General features: G+C 46.4%; 1 protein-coding gene across 1 annotated transcript in view; it reads left to right on the top strand.

The window, feature by feature from the left end:
• The first annotated feature begins 6335 nt into the window (after positions 1-6335).
• Positions 6336-17609, top strand: part of MCCC1 (methylcrotonyl-CoA carboxylase subunit 1) — a 37135-nt gene continuing 25861 nt past the window's right edge. The window contains exons 1-5 of the mRNA XM_075938053.1: positions 6336-6466; positions 10673-10719; positions 11611-11750; positions 12317-12412; positions 15846-15967. Coding sequence (XP_075794168.1) covers positions 6405-6466; positions 10673-10719; positions 11611-11750; positions 12317-12412; positions 15846-15967 — 467 coding nt within the window. The 5' untranslated portion in view covers positions 6336-6404. The remainder of the gene's footprint in view (positions 6467-10672; positions 10720-11610; positions 11751-12316; positions 12413-15845; positions 15968-17609) is intronic.

Genomic DNA, 17609 nt, shown 5'->3' with positions numbered 1-17609 from the left:
GGCTGGGGACTAGACACCCCCAGAGTTGTCTGCTAAAAACAAAAGGCAGCCCTTTGTTGGCTAGCAGCCCTCCAGGTTTGCTGTGGCTATTTAAAGGGCTCACGGCTCTGGCCCCTGCCAGGGTAGCACTGTGACTGGGAGCCATAAGCCATTTAAATAGGATCCTGCTGCCTGAGCCGAGAAATTCAGTGGCATGGGCAGCAGGCTATAAATAGAAAGTGGCCAGATGCAGTCCGCAGGACAGATCAAAGTGTTAGGCAGGCCAGATCCAGCCCCCAGGCCGCATCTTGCCCAGCCCTGGTTAAAGCTGTCGGCTGGGGAGGGGAGACATGCAGAACATGGGTCTGATAGACACAGCTATTCAAAGATTTCAATCTCATGCGCACAGTGTGCATGCATGCGCACGCTGGGAGCCACACAGCTGAATACTTGAAGAATGGATTTGTATTTAAGCATGTAACAAAAAAACCAGACATGCTACTGTACAAGAAATATGGTCTATGTCAGCGTTTCCCAAACTATGGGCCGCAGCCCGATACCAAAAAAATACCAAGCCTCAGCGTGGCTGCTGGGAGGGGAGGGGAGCAGGACGGGCTGGGAGGAGGTGTGTGTGTGTGGGGGGGGAACCGGCCGCCAGGAAGCAGGGTTGGGGGCAGCGGGGCTATCCGGCAGAGATGGGGGAGAGGGCGGGCAGGCAGTGGAAGCAGGGCTGGATGGGGGGCAGGGACGGGGGTGCGGGGAGATTGGGAGAAGGAGGACGGAAGAACCAGCCTCCAGAAGCAGGGCTGGACAGGGGCAGCGGGGCTGTCTAGCGGAGATGAAGAGGGTGGGGAAGGGGGGGCAGGCAGTGGAAGCAGGGCTGGATGGGAGGCGGGGATGGGGGGGCTGGCTAGGGGAGATGGGGAGAAGGGGGACAGGAGAACCAGCTTCCAGAAGCAGGGCTGGATGGGGGCAGTGGGGCTGGAAGAGGGAGATCGGGAGGAGGAGGATGAGAGAACCAGCTGCCGGAAGCAGGGCTGGGCGGGAGCAGCAGGGCAGACCAGGGGAGATCGGGAGGAGAAGCGGGGGAGAACCAACCTGCTGGGAAGGGGTTGGGGAGAGCGGGGATGGCTGGGGGGGTCGTCGGGGGGGGGTGGCGCTGTCCAGGGGAGATCGGTGGGGGGCGGGGCGGAACCGGCCGCCGGAAGCACGGCTGAACGGGGGAGATCGGGAGGGGAAGCGGCGGGGGGGGGGGGGGCGCAAATTGGCCGGCAGGAAGCAGGACTGACCCGGGCACATGCAGACTCAGGCACACGAGTGAGCCGGCCCAGGGGATTCTGTTTTGCCCCACACCCACATACCCTGCCTCTAGTAGTTGCAACATGCCTGACTGATAGACACACTCATGCAGCGTGAGCACATCTACTGGCCAGGCAGTTCGCAGCTACGGACTGATACACCTAATAATAATAAAACTTACCTAATTAGAAAATACCAGACATTTTATATGTCTAGTATTTTCTCAATTTGTTTCCCGGACAGAACCCTCAAATACTGTACTGTCCGGTACAAAACCGGACACCTGGCAACCCTATCCTTCTTTGCACCCTCCCTCCTAGCCAGATACCCTACCCCCAATCTGCTCCTGCTCCCGCCTCCTGGAGTGCCCATGTGGCGCCGGGTCCCCCAAGCTCTGGCCCAGGCTGGGCGGAGGATGCAGCTGGTGAAACACAGAAAATTTATTCATTTTTAATTCTTTTTTTTAATGCGTTTATATTTTTGGGCTGCAAAAAACAGTACTGAAAAAAAATGGGTTCCAACTAAAGTAAAAAGTTTGGGAAACCCATGTCTAGCCAGCTTTCTATCCATCTTACAGTCCATTTATCCAATCCATATTCCCTTAACTTGCTGTCAAGAATATTGTGGGTGACCATATCAAAAGCTTTGCTAACGCTGGCACTGGGGGCTTTGGGAGGATCAGAAATGACTTATTGGAATATTCATCCATTTGCTTAATGAATATGCAGATATGCAAATGAATGTTACCAGTCCTCCAAAAGCTCGTGAATGGATTTACTGGTCCCTGTGTCAAAAAGTTTGGGAACCCCTAGTCTATGTCAAAAGAGATTATATAAATGATTTCTTGCATGTCCCCCACCCTCTTACTCTCAGCCTTCCTAGAGTCAATGGTCTCTCCAGATAATTGCCAGAGATGCAGTGAAGTGCTTTTGCTGCAGGCATGTTAGCCCCAGGAATAACCCTGTTGTTGGGCCACAGGAGTAATCCTGTTGGTGGCAGTGCTTTCCCAGCCAGCCACAAAATACCCAACAGCCCACACTTCTCTTTCTCTAGTGGTCATTCTTTCATCATTCCCCATATAACTTCCTGATCTTTAAACCTGAGCTATCTAAAATACGTTATTGTCTCTCTCATCTGTTCAGATGCTTACTTCACTGTTTATTCAAAATGTAAGAAAATGAATAGTTTTTGCATTTTACTCTCCTCTCTTTCACAAAGAACAATATAAGGTTGTGGAAAAACAGGAAGCTGTTAACATGAGAATCAGAGCCCATACAGATCAGGGACACCGAAATGCGGTTTTGGCACACATTTTTGCAACGACTTCCCTAGTTCCCTTAAATTTCTAATGTATAATGAACATCAGGCTGACCAATATTTAATGGCTCTTAATACTGTCTAGTCTGTCATTACATGACAAGTTTTAATAGTGTTCTTCTTTCTAAGGAAAATGTATCAAAGTGATTATGCTGCTTATAGTCTACACATGGATATGTGCTTGAGAAGAGGGGACCAGTGTTTGAACTAACCTTATTATTAATAAACTTCAGAGGGGTAGCCAAGTTAGTCTGTAACAGGAAAAATTTAAAAAACAACAAATAGCCTAGTAGCATTCTAAAGACTAACAAAACATGTAGATGGTATCATGAGCTTTCGTGGGCACAGCAGACTTCTTCGAGTGAAGTGGGCTGTGCCCACGAAAGCTCATGATGCCATCTACATGTTTTGTTAGTCTTTAGAATGCTACCAGACTATTTGTTGTTTTAAAAGTTTTTCTTATTAATCTCATCCAACTATGTATGTTAAATTCCCCCACCCTCTTAATTCTCCCAATTCTATCTAGAATATAAAGCCTTTGGTTCTGCAAACATGTCCTTACCTGTGTCATATACAGTGCTAAACACAAAATGGGTGTTTAAAAATATTTACATTGTAATTTTACTATTTTCCACTTGCAATTTCAGTACATACACAATTTCTTGGGGTCACATGGAGATTGTCTCCTTTAAGGAAAACTGGGGTCTGCCACAAAGGTGTCATAATTAATTAGCTGCTTCTATCCTGAGGTGGTAGGACTAAGAAGGGTCTGGTTACAGCTTAATGACACTTTAAACTATTAATGAGGGCAGCTTGGAGTATCTAGTCTTGTAACTCATTGAGAGACAATTCTTGATTTAGTCCTAAATTGTGCATAGAGCTAGTCCAAGAGGTGAAAAGAGCTGAACCACTCAGTAATAGAGACCATAATGAAATTACATTTAACATCCATATGGGGGAGGGAAATACCAGAAACCTACCATAGTAGCATTTAATTTCTAAAAGGGGAACAACACAAAAATGGGGATACTAGTTAAATGGAAATTAAAAGAACCGTGACAAGAGTGAATTGCTTGCAAGCTGCATGGATACAACCCCATGTTCTGGAGCTACGTCTACACTGCTGGTTTTGCAGGCAGTGAGTATGCACTACTTTTTTTTCCCGCAAAAACCCTTAGCACAAAAATGGTGCACATAAATTATGCAAATGAGGCACAGTGATATGCTAATCCACACCTCATTTGCATACTCACTGCTGGCAAAACCGGCCGTGTAGAATGTCTCTAAACTTCTGTTTGGTAAAAGCTGGGACTGGATGACAAAGGGGTAGATCACTTGATAAACTGCCATGTTCTGTTCACTCCATCTGAAGCTTCTGCCACCAGCTGCTGTCAGAAAATAGGATATTAAGTAGGATGGACCACTGGTCTGACCCAATATGGCCATTCTTATGTCCTGACATGGGTCTTTTAAAAGAACTGAAAGAGATCAGTTTGGGTGTGGAACTACAGGGAGTAGGTAGCCTCCTATGAAAGCTCCTGAGCCAGGGTTTACAGGAGGCTAGTTATGCCTGGGGACCAAGGACTCTATGCCAGAGCAGGGGACTTTCAAGGCAGTCCAATGGCACTAAATAGCGCACAGAAGGGCAAGCTGAAGAAAAGCCCCTTGAGAATAGGGCACTGAAAGCAAGCTGAAGAAAAGCCCCAAAGGAACTTTTTTGATTGCTTGGGACTCCTCAGACGGATTTTTGCTACCCTGGAAGTTTATCACATGGCCAGAGGATTAAACCACGTCAACAGCACAAACCAGTTGTCTGAAATCAACTTCAAGGAAGGAAACTGCAGCAAGTTGTGCCAGCAGTAGGTGTGAGGGGGCAGCCATACCTCATAATACTTGGCTTCACTTGATTGTTATAACTTAAAACATGCTGAGATGATGTATTAATTAATCCATGCAGCAAAGAAGTGCAAAATAAACTAGCCTGCCATTGACATTTTTATGAATAAAAATATATACTTCACCCATCTATAACTTGAGCTCTGTAATACATAAACTGAATAAAATGCTGCCCTCTAGTGTTCAGAAGCGAATTAAAAACCCATAGAAAGATCTGTTTTAAAAAGAATAAAATAAATGTATGGTCAAATTAACAACCTTGATAAATGGTTTGGTTAAATAATCCCAGCTACATAGGTAAAGATTTTGAATGTATTTTATGTGCTCACTGAAACTACAGATAAATTCCCTGCATACCAAGTAAGAGGAAAAACAGATTTGCTTTATAAGATAGGGGGAAAAATTACCTTGGAAATGACAGAGTGCTTACTGGTGACCTGCCTGATGGCACACGAAAGAGCCAAGTAGTACAGAGATCCTTTATAGCCCAGCATATAGGCCTACTTTTAGCTGCAGAAAATCCAGTGCCTAATAAATGGGGTCAATTTGCGTTAAGGATGGGTCTGAACCAGTGTTCCCTGTAAGCTGTGTATTTGTGCAGCCATTCAGGAGAAATTCAAATACTCCCCAGCTGATTAGCAGAGCTCCCACAGCTAGGGTTTTTTTGTTTCTATTGGTGGTAAACATTCACACATGCCTTGGTGCACCTCAAAAAAATTATCCCACACATGCATGGAAAAAATCTGCAGGCAGATGGAAAAGATTAGTGGGAACACTGGTCTGAACTCTCTCCAAATTTGAAAGCATATTCAGGGTACTTGGGCAAGGGCAGATTTCCAAGAGCTCAGCACCCACTATCCACGTATTTTGAACCTAATGTGGGCACTGAGCTCTTTAGGCACCCTGTGTTTGTCAGGTGCAGAGGTGGTTGGGTTTTGTTGGGCCCAGAAAAACAAGGCCTGGTCAACATTATGCTAAGAAAAGTTAACAAAGGCTAATTTCATAGGCCTCTGAGTATTCTTGACCAGAACCAGGAATGTGGTTCAAACAGAGGCGCACCCTCCATGGTTATAGAAGTAAGATAAGTGATAAATTACATATTTGTACCTACTGTAAGTAGAACAGCTTGTTTTGGGAACTGGTAAGTAACTCCCTTTTTCTGTTCCCCTTCACTAATCTTACCTCCTTATTTTTGCCCTTTGTTTGTGCTCAAATCCCTTGTCTCCTTGTTCCTGGTACCTGCCTTTCGTGATTGATAAGAAAGTAGCTGATGCATTATGAAGCGCTTCTGGCCACAATGTATGGTTGGCCAAGATATACATAGATACTAAAAGTTTATAATTAAGAGAAGGGGGGGGGGGTTGCTTGGGTGAAGATCTTATGACACGATAGTACTGTCTTTATAAGCCTCCCTGTTACTAAAATCGCGGCTGGTTCTCTTTGGAGACGGCTGCTCTCTGTTGTTGTGTGCACTCTTCAATAAAGAGACTTTGCTGGTGTTGCCTGTCTCTTTGCGGTCAGACAATGAACTGAGCCATCTGGGCTAGAGTCCTTGACAGTTTTGACCCATCAGAGCCAGCTGTGGAGTTCAGTGCCCACATCTCAACTACAGCTGGCAGTTTGGGGGTGCCTGGAGCTAGGGCTGGTCTGTGCCTGCCTGGGGGGGGGGCAATGTGTGACTCTGGGATGCTCAGCCCAGCCCCACCAAGTTGAGCCACGTCAGGCTCCATGGAACTGGGAAACCCAAGGGCCTCCCTGTACGCCCCGCCCACAGCTTCCCTCACGGCCCCGCCCCCTCCCCGTGCTGAGCCACTGGCCGCTCAGGCCCCGCCTCCCGGCACTGACAGACACGGTCCCGCCCCCTCCGCGTTCCAACAGGTCTGACCCCGCTCGGCTCCCGTCCCCGCGCAGACATGGCGGCCACGGTGCTGGTGTCAGAGCGGGGCCGCCGCTGCTTATGGGCACTGCAGCACCAGTGAGTGCGGGGCGCGGAGAGGCCCCCGGGGACCGGCCCGGAGCCCCTCGGGACACTGGAGTGCCCGGCAGCTCCGAGCGCGCCCCCCCTCCCCCACGGAGCTCGGTCTCCGTCAGCGCCCCCTCGGGGGGGGGGGGGGCTGAGGGCTGGCGGAGCGCTCTGCGCGCGGGTGGCGGGTGCCGCTGCACACGCGGTCGGTGTTCCTGCGCGGAACGTGGGCGCGCGCCCCGAGAGCCCCGTTCTCCAGAGCCAGCGGTGCTCGGGGCCGTAGGGAAAATAGTCCCCAGGGGCGGAGTCCGCGTCTCTGCGGGGCCCGGGTAGGGAGCCGGCGGGGCCAGCCCGGCTGAATGCAGCCTAGATCTGCATGGGCTCCTCCGCCAGTGCCTGCTGCTGGCATGAGCGGGGCTGCGCTCCTGGTTTTGGTGCCCTCGCTGGACCCGAGCTAGTCTGCGTGGCTGTGTCTGCGCTGGCGGGTTATTGCGCGAGAACGGCCGTTCTTCCGGAGAGCGTCCGCGCTGCCCGCCCGCTCTTGCGCAAGAAGATTTGCAGTGCAGTAAAACTCCAGTGGTCCGGCACCATCAGGAACCCAGAAGTGCTCCGGGCAGCTGGACCATTGGAGCTGCTCTGCCCTGGGCTTCCCGGAGTCAGCCACTGGTCAGTTTCAGCGGCAGCTGACTTGGGGATGCCTGGGGCAGAGTAGCTGGGGTGCTGCTGGGTTGGTCCGGTAGCGCCGCCTCTTGGCGCTGTGGGACCAACCCGGCAGCACCCCAGCTGCTCTGCCCGAGGCGTCCCCAAGAGCAACTGAGGTGCTGCCAGGTTGATCTTGTAGCGCCAAGGGGTGGCGCTGTGGGACCAACCCGGCAGCACCCCAGCTGCTCTGCCCGAGGCGTCCCCAAGAGCAACTGAGGTGCTGCCAGGTTGATCTTGCAGCACCAAGGGGTGGCGCTACCGGACCAACCCGGCAGCATCCCAGCTGCTCTGCTGCAGGCATACCGATTCAGCTGCTGCTGAAACTGACCAGCAGCGGCTGAATCGGGGACGCCTAGGGCAGAGCTGGACTATCGGAAGGGGGGGCTATGAGGGGTCTGAGGTGGCATCCATCCCCACACCACCCTAGATTCCTCAGCCCCCCTTTCCGATAGTCCGGCATATCTGATAATCCGGCACCCCCTGGGTCCTAAAGGTGCCGGATTATCGGAAGTTTACTGTACAACATGGTAAGAGAAGGGTTCTTGTGCAAGAGCTACGCTCTTTTATTTAACAGGTGTAAGCCCTCTGGCACAGGAGCTCTTGCGCAAGAGGGCAGTGTGGACTCTCAGCAGGGGTTTCTTGCACAAGTAAGCCCGAGGCTGAAATGGCCATCGGAGTTTTCTTGCACAAGGAAGTACATGCATCTGACGAAGTGGGTCTTTGCCCACGAAAGCTTATGCTCCTACACTTCAGTTAGTCTATAAGGTGCCACAGGACTCCTCGTCGCTTTTGCAGATTCAGACTAACACGGCTACCCCTCTGATACTTGACACACTGCCATGGGCACTCTGGCACAAAAGCACATCTCACACATGGCAGTGTGGATGTGTTCTTGCACAAGAATCCTTGCGCAAGAAGCCTCCAGTGTAGACATAGCCTGTGTGTGTCTCCTGGAGCTGGAATCTGTGCCTTCCAGCTGTAGAGTCGACATGTCGGGACACAACAGAGAGAGAAAACTAACTTTTGCATAAAAAGTGTGATTATGGAATGCAGAGTGCATGCAGAAAACAAGGCAGTTTTGTAATATGTATCCAGATGGTGGTGGTGGTATAAGAGTGATGGGCTCAATCAGTTCTTGTAAGCATCTTTCAGTTCCTGCTATCTTCAACTGATAAAATGGGTTACTGATTAAATTGGGGGAGAGGGTTCGTGTGGAGAAATATGTTTGAATGCATGCAATGTGCCCTTTATGCTCACTGATGAGACATTTCCATATAACATTAACATTTTGCAAACAAAATAGCTCTCTCCTGTGAAGACAAATAATCCCCTCACAAAAGATATTTTTAATAGTGCCATAATAAATATCTCAGTACAGTTGATCTTCCAAGTACAGTTTAGCAAGTCACATAAAAGAAAACAATATCAAGCTCAGTTTTAGAACCTACCCCCAGTGGTGACTTTTATATTTTTCCTGGGCTATTACTAAGGCACCTCTCAGTGGTATTTAAGAGTATATCTACATAGTAAATAAAAATCTGCTACTGACCATTGCAGCCGACTAGACCTAAGGCTGCAGGGCTGTTTCATTACTGTGTGGACATCCAGGTTCAGGCTGGAGCTTGAAGTCTGAGACTCTGCCATCTCATGTTGACCTTGAGCCCAGCCCAAGCCCGCATATCTGCACAGAAATGAAACAGCCCAGCCCCCAGGAGGCTGTCAGTTGGCATGGGTTAGCTACAGGTATCTAGTTGCTGTGCATTCATATCCTAAGCAGTGCTTAATATTCATCTCATCCATACTCAACCCATTGTAGGCTGAATATCTCTTCTGTACTGCTTCTGCTTATGCAGAAGGGGTTGCCCAAATTTTGTTCATTCCCCTTAGTTGGTGTGGTTTAGCAAATGCATGGATTATTAACTAAAGTTATGTCTTAAACTCATTGTCCAAGTTGAACTATCAGGATCTAGTAATCTTTTCCAAGTACAGTAGAGTCTCGATTTTCTGACCTTCACTTCTCCAACATTCCATTTTATCTGATGGTGCCGCTCGTCACATGACGGCAAGGGGCTCCAGGGATGCTTCACACCACAATGGCTTTGCTTTCCCTTTTTCCAGGGCTGGGCAGGAGCTCTGGTTGGCGGGTCTACGGGGTCCCCTCAGCCCAGCACACGCAGCGCGGGCTCGGCAACCTTACCCTCCCCCCCATCCTACGCCTGGGGCAGCTCATGCCTGCACTGCAGGCTCGCCCAGCGCTCAGGTGTACTATGCCCTTGCCCCGCTTGAGGCCCAATCCTGGCTGTCCTGCCGCGTTAGCGGCTCTGCTTTTAGGAGCGGGCCCAGCTTTTAGGAGTGGGCCCAGACTCGCTTCCCCCTCCCAAAACTTTGCGGGCTCGGGGGGGGAAGGAGGGAGCCGCCTCCCTGCGGAGCGAGCCCGGCTCCTGGCCGGAGCAAGGGGAGAGTCCGGGGGCCCGCCCCACCGGGCCGAGGCAGGAAGGGAAGGGGAGTGGAGTGTGTGGCAAAGGAAGGGGCCGCCACCGGGCTGAGGAGAGGCAGGAGCGCCGGGGCTTTGGGCAGGTCCGGTAGAGGAAGGGGGAGGACGCAGCATCCGGAATCCACCGGGGAGGGAGCAGCGCACGCGCCAACTGCCACTGAGACAAAGAGCAGAGCCCGCCTGGGAGGCCCCCTCCCTCAGCCGCCTCTGCTCCTGCCCCTCAGCCAGAACGCGCCGGGCCCCCACCCCACCACGAGCCAGCGCTGTCCCTATTATTCGACATTTTCCGGTTATCTGACCATCCTCTGGTCCCATTTAGGTCGGATAACCGAGACTTTACTGTATGTGTTTTTTTCAACTTCCCAATGAACCAGTCTAAATATGTGCTAATTAAAACACTTAAAAAGTATACTACTTAAAACTTTTCTTTGCTAATGTAATATTTTCTACTTAAATATCTCTAATTTGCATCAACTACTTCCGTATTTGATTCAAGAACCTACTATTCAGAATCAAAGTTTCTTAACCTGATTGCATTTCTTCCTTTACTCTCTGCAACATCTCCTTCTCTCTTGAGTCTACCTCCACTTTCCAACTAACCTTTCCTTTTTTCTTGAAGACTTCATACCTTCTTTCAAGTGGTGCTGTATGCCTTGAACCTCCTCCTGTTTAATAAATGCCACACTTTGGCCTCACTGTTTTTTAAAAGCTTATAAAAAAATCTATTTGTAAACGTATTCCAATCTTACTGTCTCTTAATACTCTGATTTTGTTTTGATTGGATTGTGATCTATTGTGCATGTAACTTCCTTTTTTAGGAGGGACTTGTTTTATGTTTCCTACTTTGCCAATTGTATGTCTTCATGTATGCCACCAGTACTATGTAAATATTAAGAGATTAAAAACTTCAAAATTGTATTAGTAGTGCCCTTCCTTCACCCAAGAATAGAAATAGCTCAGTTATATCATACTTTAATGTTTTTTTCTTTATTATAATTGTATTTGTTTACTGTTCTGTGCAGAAAATGGATTTGGGGACAAAGATGCTTGAAATTTGCTTCGACCATAGGTATTAAGCTATTTTCTTTATCCATCTGTGCTGTAATAACATTGAAATTAACGTGAAAACATTAGTTAAAGGAGAAATTATAAAGTTAGAGTTTATTTTATAAGTAGGCCCCTGCTAAATTCATGGTCCATTTTGGTCAATTTCACAGTCATAGGATTTTTAAAAATTGTAAATTTCATTATTTCACTTATTTCAATCTGATATTTCATGGTGTTGTAATTGTAAGGTCCTGACACAAAAAGGAGTTATGGGCGGGAGTCACAAGGCTATAGTGGAGGTTGTGGTACTGCTATCCTTATTTCTATGCTGCTGCTGGTGGTGGCGCTGCCTTTAGAGCTGGGCAGCTAAAGAGCTGTAGCTGCTGGCCAGGAGCCCAGCTCTGAAGGCAGAGCCGCCACCAGCAGCAGTGAAGAAGTAAGGATGGCATGTTACAATATTTCCACCCTTCTGCACTGCTGCTGCCCCAGCACTGCCTTTGGAGATGTGCTCCCCACCAATAGATATCACTCTCCAGCCACCCAACTGTGGAGGCATTGCAGAAGTAAGAGTGGCAATACTGTTACACCCCTAAAATTACCTTGTGACCCCTCAGCAACTGCCCTCTGGTTCAGGACACCCAACTTAAGAAATGCTGGTCTCCCTGTGAAATCTGTCTACAGGATAAAGTTTGTAATTTCCTTTCTCTAGAGACCTTTTTTGATACAAAGGGAACAAAATCCATATAATAGTGGGTCATTTTTTTAAAAAAGCATATCAATATGGTATTTAAATAATATACTAAAGATTAAAATAGAAGTTGGTAATATAATGAAAACAGTGACAATATTTTTATATTGTGTAACATGGAAATGGTCATAAATGTGTACAACCTGACTTTCTCTCTTTAAACAGAAAGAAGAAACATAGAGAAGGTCCTCATTGCAAATCGAGGAGAAATTGCATGCAGGGTGATGCGGACGGCCAGAAAGATGGGTCTGAAGTCTGTAGCAGTTTACAGTGATGCAGACAAGAATTCCATGCATGTTGCAATGGTGAAGTATACTAGTTAAAAATGTAAGGCCAAATCCTGCAAGCACTTGTGCATCTGAGTAATTTTACTCATATGAGTAGTTCTATTGACTTAAATGAGGCTGCTTATGTGAATAAAGTTACTTGCATGCATAATTTTGTAAGATCAGGCCCTTAATTATTAAATGAAAGTAAAATTGTATGGTGAAGAGTTCTCTTAAATTATATCAATACCAAAGGAGGTATAAGTGGTCTAGTGCAGTAGATTTTCACTTCTGAAGACCTAGGTTCAAAATTTGCTTGAATCACAAACAAAAATATATCTAGTTTTATTTTAGACCTCTGAAGACATCACAAAACCAGCAGACAGTTTCGCTGTCTAAACCCAAGAAAGGTACAGGTTAGTGGCTAGTGGTCTGTCTCTTTCTCTAAAAAAAAATCGTAAAATTAAGTTCACCCAATTGAATTCTTTTCTGAAGACATTTTAAATTGTTCTGTGTTAGCATTTGTATAGAGGATAAAGGTGTAAATTTGCTTTTCTGCCATCTAATAACGGAGCCAATAGTAAAATATATTTCTTTTACAATAGGCAGATGAAGCATATTTCATTGGTCCAGCTGCCTCCCAGCAGAGCTACTTAGCAATGGAAAAAATAATACAGGTGGCCAAAATGTCAACAGCACAGGTAAATATAATTACACTGTCCCTCCTACATTAAGCACTTTGATTTGGCCTGCCTTATAGTGCCATTTCCCTATGAACAACTGTATTTCTTCTTGTAAGAACAGTTAAATTAATTCCTCTGAGTCCATGGGAAAATTCTAATTTAATCTTGGGTTTGCATTAAAAAGTAAAGATAAAAGTACCAAGGAAAGTGCCCTAAATGTTTCTTCATGTAAGATGTCCCTAGTCTCTGTTTGCCAGAAGCTGGGAATGGGGAACAGGAGATGGATCATCTGATGATTACCTGATTTGTTTATTCCCTTCGAAGCAGCTGGCATTGGCCACTGTCAATCCTAGATGGACGTTTGGTTTGACACATTATGACAGTTCTTATGTAAGGTGCAGCTTGTTTTGTTTTAAACATCTCATTCAGTACCTCTTTATTTCTGTTCTGAGCTTATTGTATCTTTCACCTCACAATGTAGTTTTAAGATGCTTTCTTTTTATGGTTAAAATAGCAACATTTTAAATTAAAGGTTGTGTGCTTTGATCAAAACATAGATACATGAGATTTTTTTTTATGCATATAAGATAATACTTTCAAAAGTAGTGATGTTTTACTTTCAAAAGCAACATCAATAAGACTTAGGATCCTAAATGCTGATAGTTTTTGGAAATGGGACTTAGGCTCCTCAGTCATTTAGGCACTTTTGAAAATGTTATCCAAGCACCATAAAATGTCATAGGTCCTTTATATAAAACCTGAAGCTCAAAATGTACTTAGTTAGCTTTACTCATATATGAGTACTTTCATAAAAGTAATATTATTCTCCAGTGGAAATATTTGCAGGCTTTGGCCCAGGTAATAAAACCACTCTCTGCCCCAGATTACTTACATTATAATTTAAAGGCTCTATCCCACAGTTATTCCTATGAATATATTTATTTCTGAGCAGAGTACCACTGATGTCAAGGGGACTCTGTGTAGAACTAGCTATACTGAGGCTTCAGAGTATCAGGTTTTTATTGGTAAATGTCAATAAACATCATTGTCACCATCCAAATAAAAACTGGGAAAAAAATCCCTGTTAATAATCATTGAAATGTATAGATAGGACAACTAAGAAAAATGCTGCTTGATAATTCATTAGAATTTGATTGAAGGATATTTACTTTGTATATTTTGATATCATGTTGATAATTTATATTTTAATAGTTATTAGAGAGCCTGGGCTCACTGGTTATTGTTTAACCCTCTCAGTTACATGCAACCCCCTCCCCTCCTCTGCTGTCTCTTAAATGCTGGCTCCCCAAAAGCACCAACTCCTGCCTCCCCCCCCCGCACCCCCCCTGTGCGTGTAAACGTATAATCATTGAAAAATTCAGTGGTTACATGTTTACACAAATACACGCATTTGAATATCGCTGATAGTTATACATTTTGGCTTTTTGAAATCAACATCTGTAATTGAAAAATTCTGACCCACCCTTTTGCCTGATACTCCTGCATGATTTCTTTCAACTGTGAAAATTTAAATTCATGAAATAGAAAAACACTTCAAAATAAACATTGATATTTTCTTTTAAAATTATATGTTTAAAAATCAAATTCTGCCTGGCTTAATTATACTTGTGGACATAACTGTTTATAGGAGCAAGTGCTAAATAGATACCTTGCACAAAGTTACAAAAGAATGAAGCAACATAAACAGCTTCCTTTAATTTAACCATTGACTGCTAATCTTGTTATAATTATTTATCACCCTTACCTTAACTGTAGTACCTACCTACCCTTTAGTTTCTCTATATATTAAAAAAAGTTTTTCCTGTGGGATGACAGAGTGATGTCATCAAATCGCTCTACGTTGCCCCATTCCCCACCTTCAACAGAGTCCCCAGAAGGGGAAGAGACAGCCATGGCTCAGGGTTCTCCTTCCCCCACTTTGGGGAGGGGCACCTTGGGCTCCCCTCTGGCCCCTGGCTTCCCTGAAGGAGGGCCAGGGGGTGGCAGCAGCAGTTCCTCGGTGCACTGGGGGACCCGATGCGCTGGGACCCAGCAGGGAACCACTGCCTCCGGCGGCTCGGCCCAGGTGCGCTGGGGCCACCACATGCCTGGAGCTCTGGCCTGGAACCCCCCCACACTCCGCCTGCAAGATTAGCGCACCAGTGCCTGTTTCCTGCAGGAGAGCAGAGAGAGGAGAAAACCCCAAGGCTCCATGCAGGAAGCATCTTGCAGAGCAATGCACACGCTGCTGTGGGAAGGGCCAGGGAGATGGGGAGGGCCAGGGAGAAAATTGGGGAGCTCAGAGGTTGGGGAGAGGAATGGGGACAGGAGAGGAGGCTCCAGGACTGGCTGCGACTGGGGGAGAATGGGAGGCCAAGGGGCCAGGGAGGAGAATGGGGAGGGGCATAAGAATGGTCATACTGGGTCAGACCAAAGGTCCATCCAGCCCATTGTCCTGTCTGCCGACAGTGGCCAATGCCAGGTGTCCTAAAAGGAGTGAATCAAACAGATAATGATCAAGCGATCTCTCTCCTGCCATCCATCTCTATCCTCTGACAAACAGAGGCTAGGGACGCCATTCCTTACCCATATTGGCTAATTGCTATTAATGGACTTAACCTCCATGAATTTATCTAGTTCTCTTTTAAACCCTGTTATAGTCCCAGCCTTCACAACCTCCTCAGGCAAGGAGTTCCACAGATTGCCTATGAGCTGTGTGAAGAAGAACTTCCTTTTATTTGTTTTAAACCTGCTGCCCATTAGTTTCATTTGGTGGCCCCTAATTCTTATATTATGGGAGCAAGTAAATAACTTTTCCTTATTCACTTTCTCCACACCACTCATGATTTTATAGACCTCTATCATATCCCCCCTTAATCTTCTCTTTTCCAAGCTGAAAAGTCCCAGTCTCTTTAATCTCTCCTCACATGGGACCTGTTCCAAACCTCTACTCATTTTAGTTGTCCTGCACTGAACCTTTTCTAATGCCAGTATATCTTTTTTGGCAAGAGGAGGCCAGACCTGGTTGGAGCTGGGGGGCTGGGGGGGGGGGGTGAGTGGGGTTCCAAGAGGCCAGGGAGGAGGATGGGGGGCCAAGAGGCAAGGGCTGAGGCTGATGAGAGGCCAGGGCTAGCGCGGCCCCCTGCCCTCCCCTTCCTAGCAGCTAGGGGTGGAGGCTGAGAGGCTGGGGCTGACGTGGGACCTGGCCGCTGCAGGAAGAGACGAGCTTGCTTACTCCCAAAGACGGGGGTTGGCGAGCGTAGTGAGCAGGGGGCACCTCCCCCTAGTTTTTCTTAATTGTGTTCTTGATGACTGATGGTTTTTATCCATGGTATGTTCCATCCCATGTTTCTCCCCCTTGCCAACAAAGCTTTCTATATAAACCTGTAGTTTTATGGTGATGTGGGTTATACTGGTATAAAGTAGGCTGACAATCTTCATTCTGTTTTAGGCTATTCATCCAGGGTATGGTTTCCTCTCAGAAAACACAGAGTTTGCAGAGCTGTGCAAGCAAGAGGGAATCATTTTCATAGGCCCTCCTTCATCTGCTATCAGAGATATGGGTATTAAGAGGTACCTGTTTCTGGTTTGTTACTTACTTAAAAATATGTAACTTACACGTTAGTGAATTTGTCTTCATTGTTAATGAAGACTTTTTTACTTAGTACTTTTGCCCTTCATATTTTTGTTGACTTTTCCATCTAGCCTATTGCACAGTGCTCCAAACTTTTCATAGTTCTGGGATGAATACAATCAAGAGTCTCAAGTTAATAATCAGAGGGGTAGCCGTGTTAGTCTGAATCTGCAAAAGCGACGAGGAGTCCTGTGGCACCTTATAGACTAACTGAAGTGTAGGAGCATAAGCTTTCGTGGGCAAAGACCCACTTCGTCAGATGCATCTGACGAAGTGGGTCTTTGCCCACGAAAGCTTATGCTCCTACACTTCAGTTAGTCTATAAGGTGCCACAGGACTCCTCGTCGCTTTTTCAAGTTAATAAGATTTTAATAATTACATGCATAGGCTGATCTAGGATCCTTTAGGTCAGGATTAGTTATTGAACGATGTTGATGGGAAGAGAAGCCTATACCACATTCCTTGGGCCAAAGGAAAATTACTAGAGTCTGAGATATAAATGGGATGGTGGAAGTTAGTAGATATTTAATCAAGAACCCTTTGACAAATAATCAAGAATAAAACATAGTCTCTGAATTAATTTGGTACACCTGAACCTCTGCACTCTGAATGGCCCTAATCTGGGAGTTTCTGTGGTACTGAGGAGAAAACAGCTCTGTGTGATGCCACTCCTCCTCCCCTTTCCCTTCCCCCCAGTGACATGCTTCCCCTGAGGCTTTTCCCTGATGCTCCCATAGAGGTTTGGGGGGACAGTACCTTGGAGTGGCAGGGAGGGCATAACCACATAAGCACCAGGGAGCACGGTGCCAAGTAACCATCCCACCCCCTCATACCCAGACCCCACAGCGCCCTCCCTGGCCTGGTAAAATCTTCAGTCTGTGATACCCTGTTTTCCAGAGTTGCTGGATTAGAGGTTCTAATGTACCTGCATAGAGATTAATTTTGCAATGAATACTAATGTCCTGTGTGATTTTCAACTAGTGTACTGTGTATATTTTCTATTCCTGTTCCTTTTATGCTGTTGAGTAAAAAAAAAAAAACATCTTGAACTACACTGAATTAGGGTCCCAATCCTAAAAACATTTATGCTTCAGTATAACTTTACTCACGTGACTACTTCCATGTGCTTAAATGGGACTGCTCAGATGAAGATTAAGGGGGGACATGATAGCGGTTTTCAAATATCTAAAAGGGTGTCACAAGGAGGAAGGCGAAAATTTGTTCCTCTTGGTTTCTGAGGACAGGACAAGGAGTAATGGGCTTAAAGTGCAGCAGGGGAGGTTTAGATTGGACATTAGGAAAAAATTCCTAACTGTCAGGGTGGTCAAATATTGGAATAAATTGCCAAGGGAGGTGGTGGAATCTCCCTCTCTGGAGATATTTAAGAACAGGTTAGATAGACATCTGTCAGGGATGGTGTAGACGGAGCTTGATCCTGCCTTGAGGGCGGGGGGCTGGACTCGATGACCTCTCGAGGTCCCTTCCAGTCCTATTATTCTATGATTCTATGATTCTATGAGTAAAGTTAAGCACATGCAGCATTTACTGATCAGAGGCCTGTTGTAAGAAACAAGTATTATC

This window comes from Pelodiscus sinensis, chromosome 10 (genome assembly GCF_049634645.1).
Source record: "Pelodiscus sinensis isolate JC-2024 chromosome 10, ASM4963464v1, whole genome shotgun sequence".
Lineage (NCBI taxonomy): Eukaryota > Metazoa > Chordata > Testudines > Trionychidae > Pelodiscus > Pelodiscus sinensis.
This window is presented reverse-complemented; position numbering and strand designations above follow the sequence as displayed.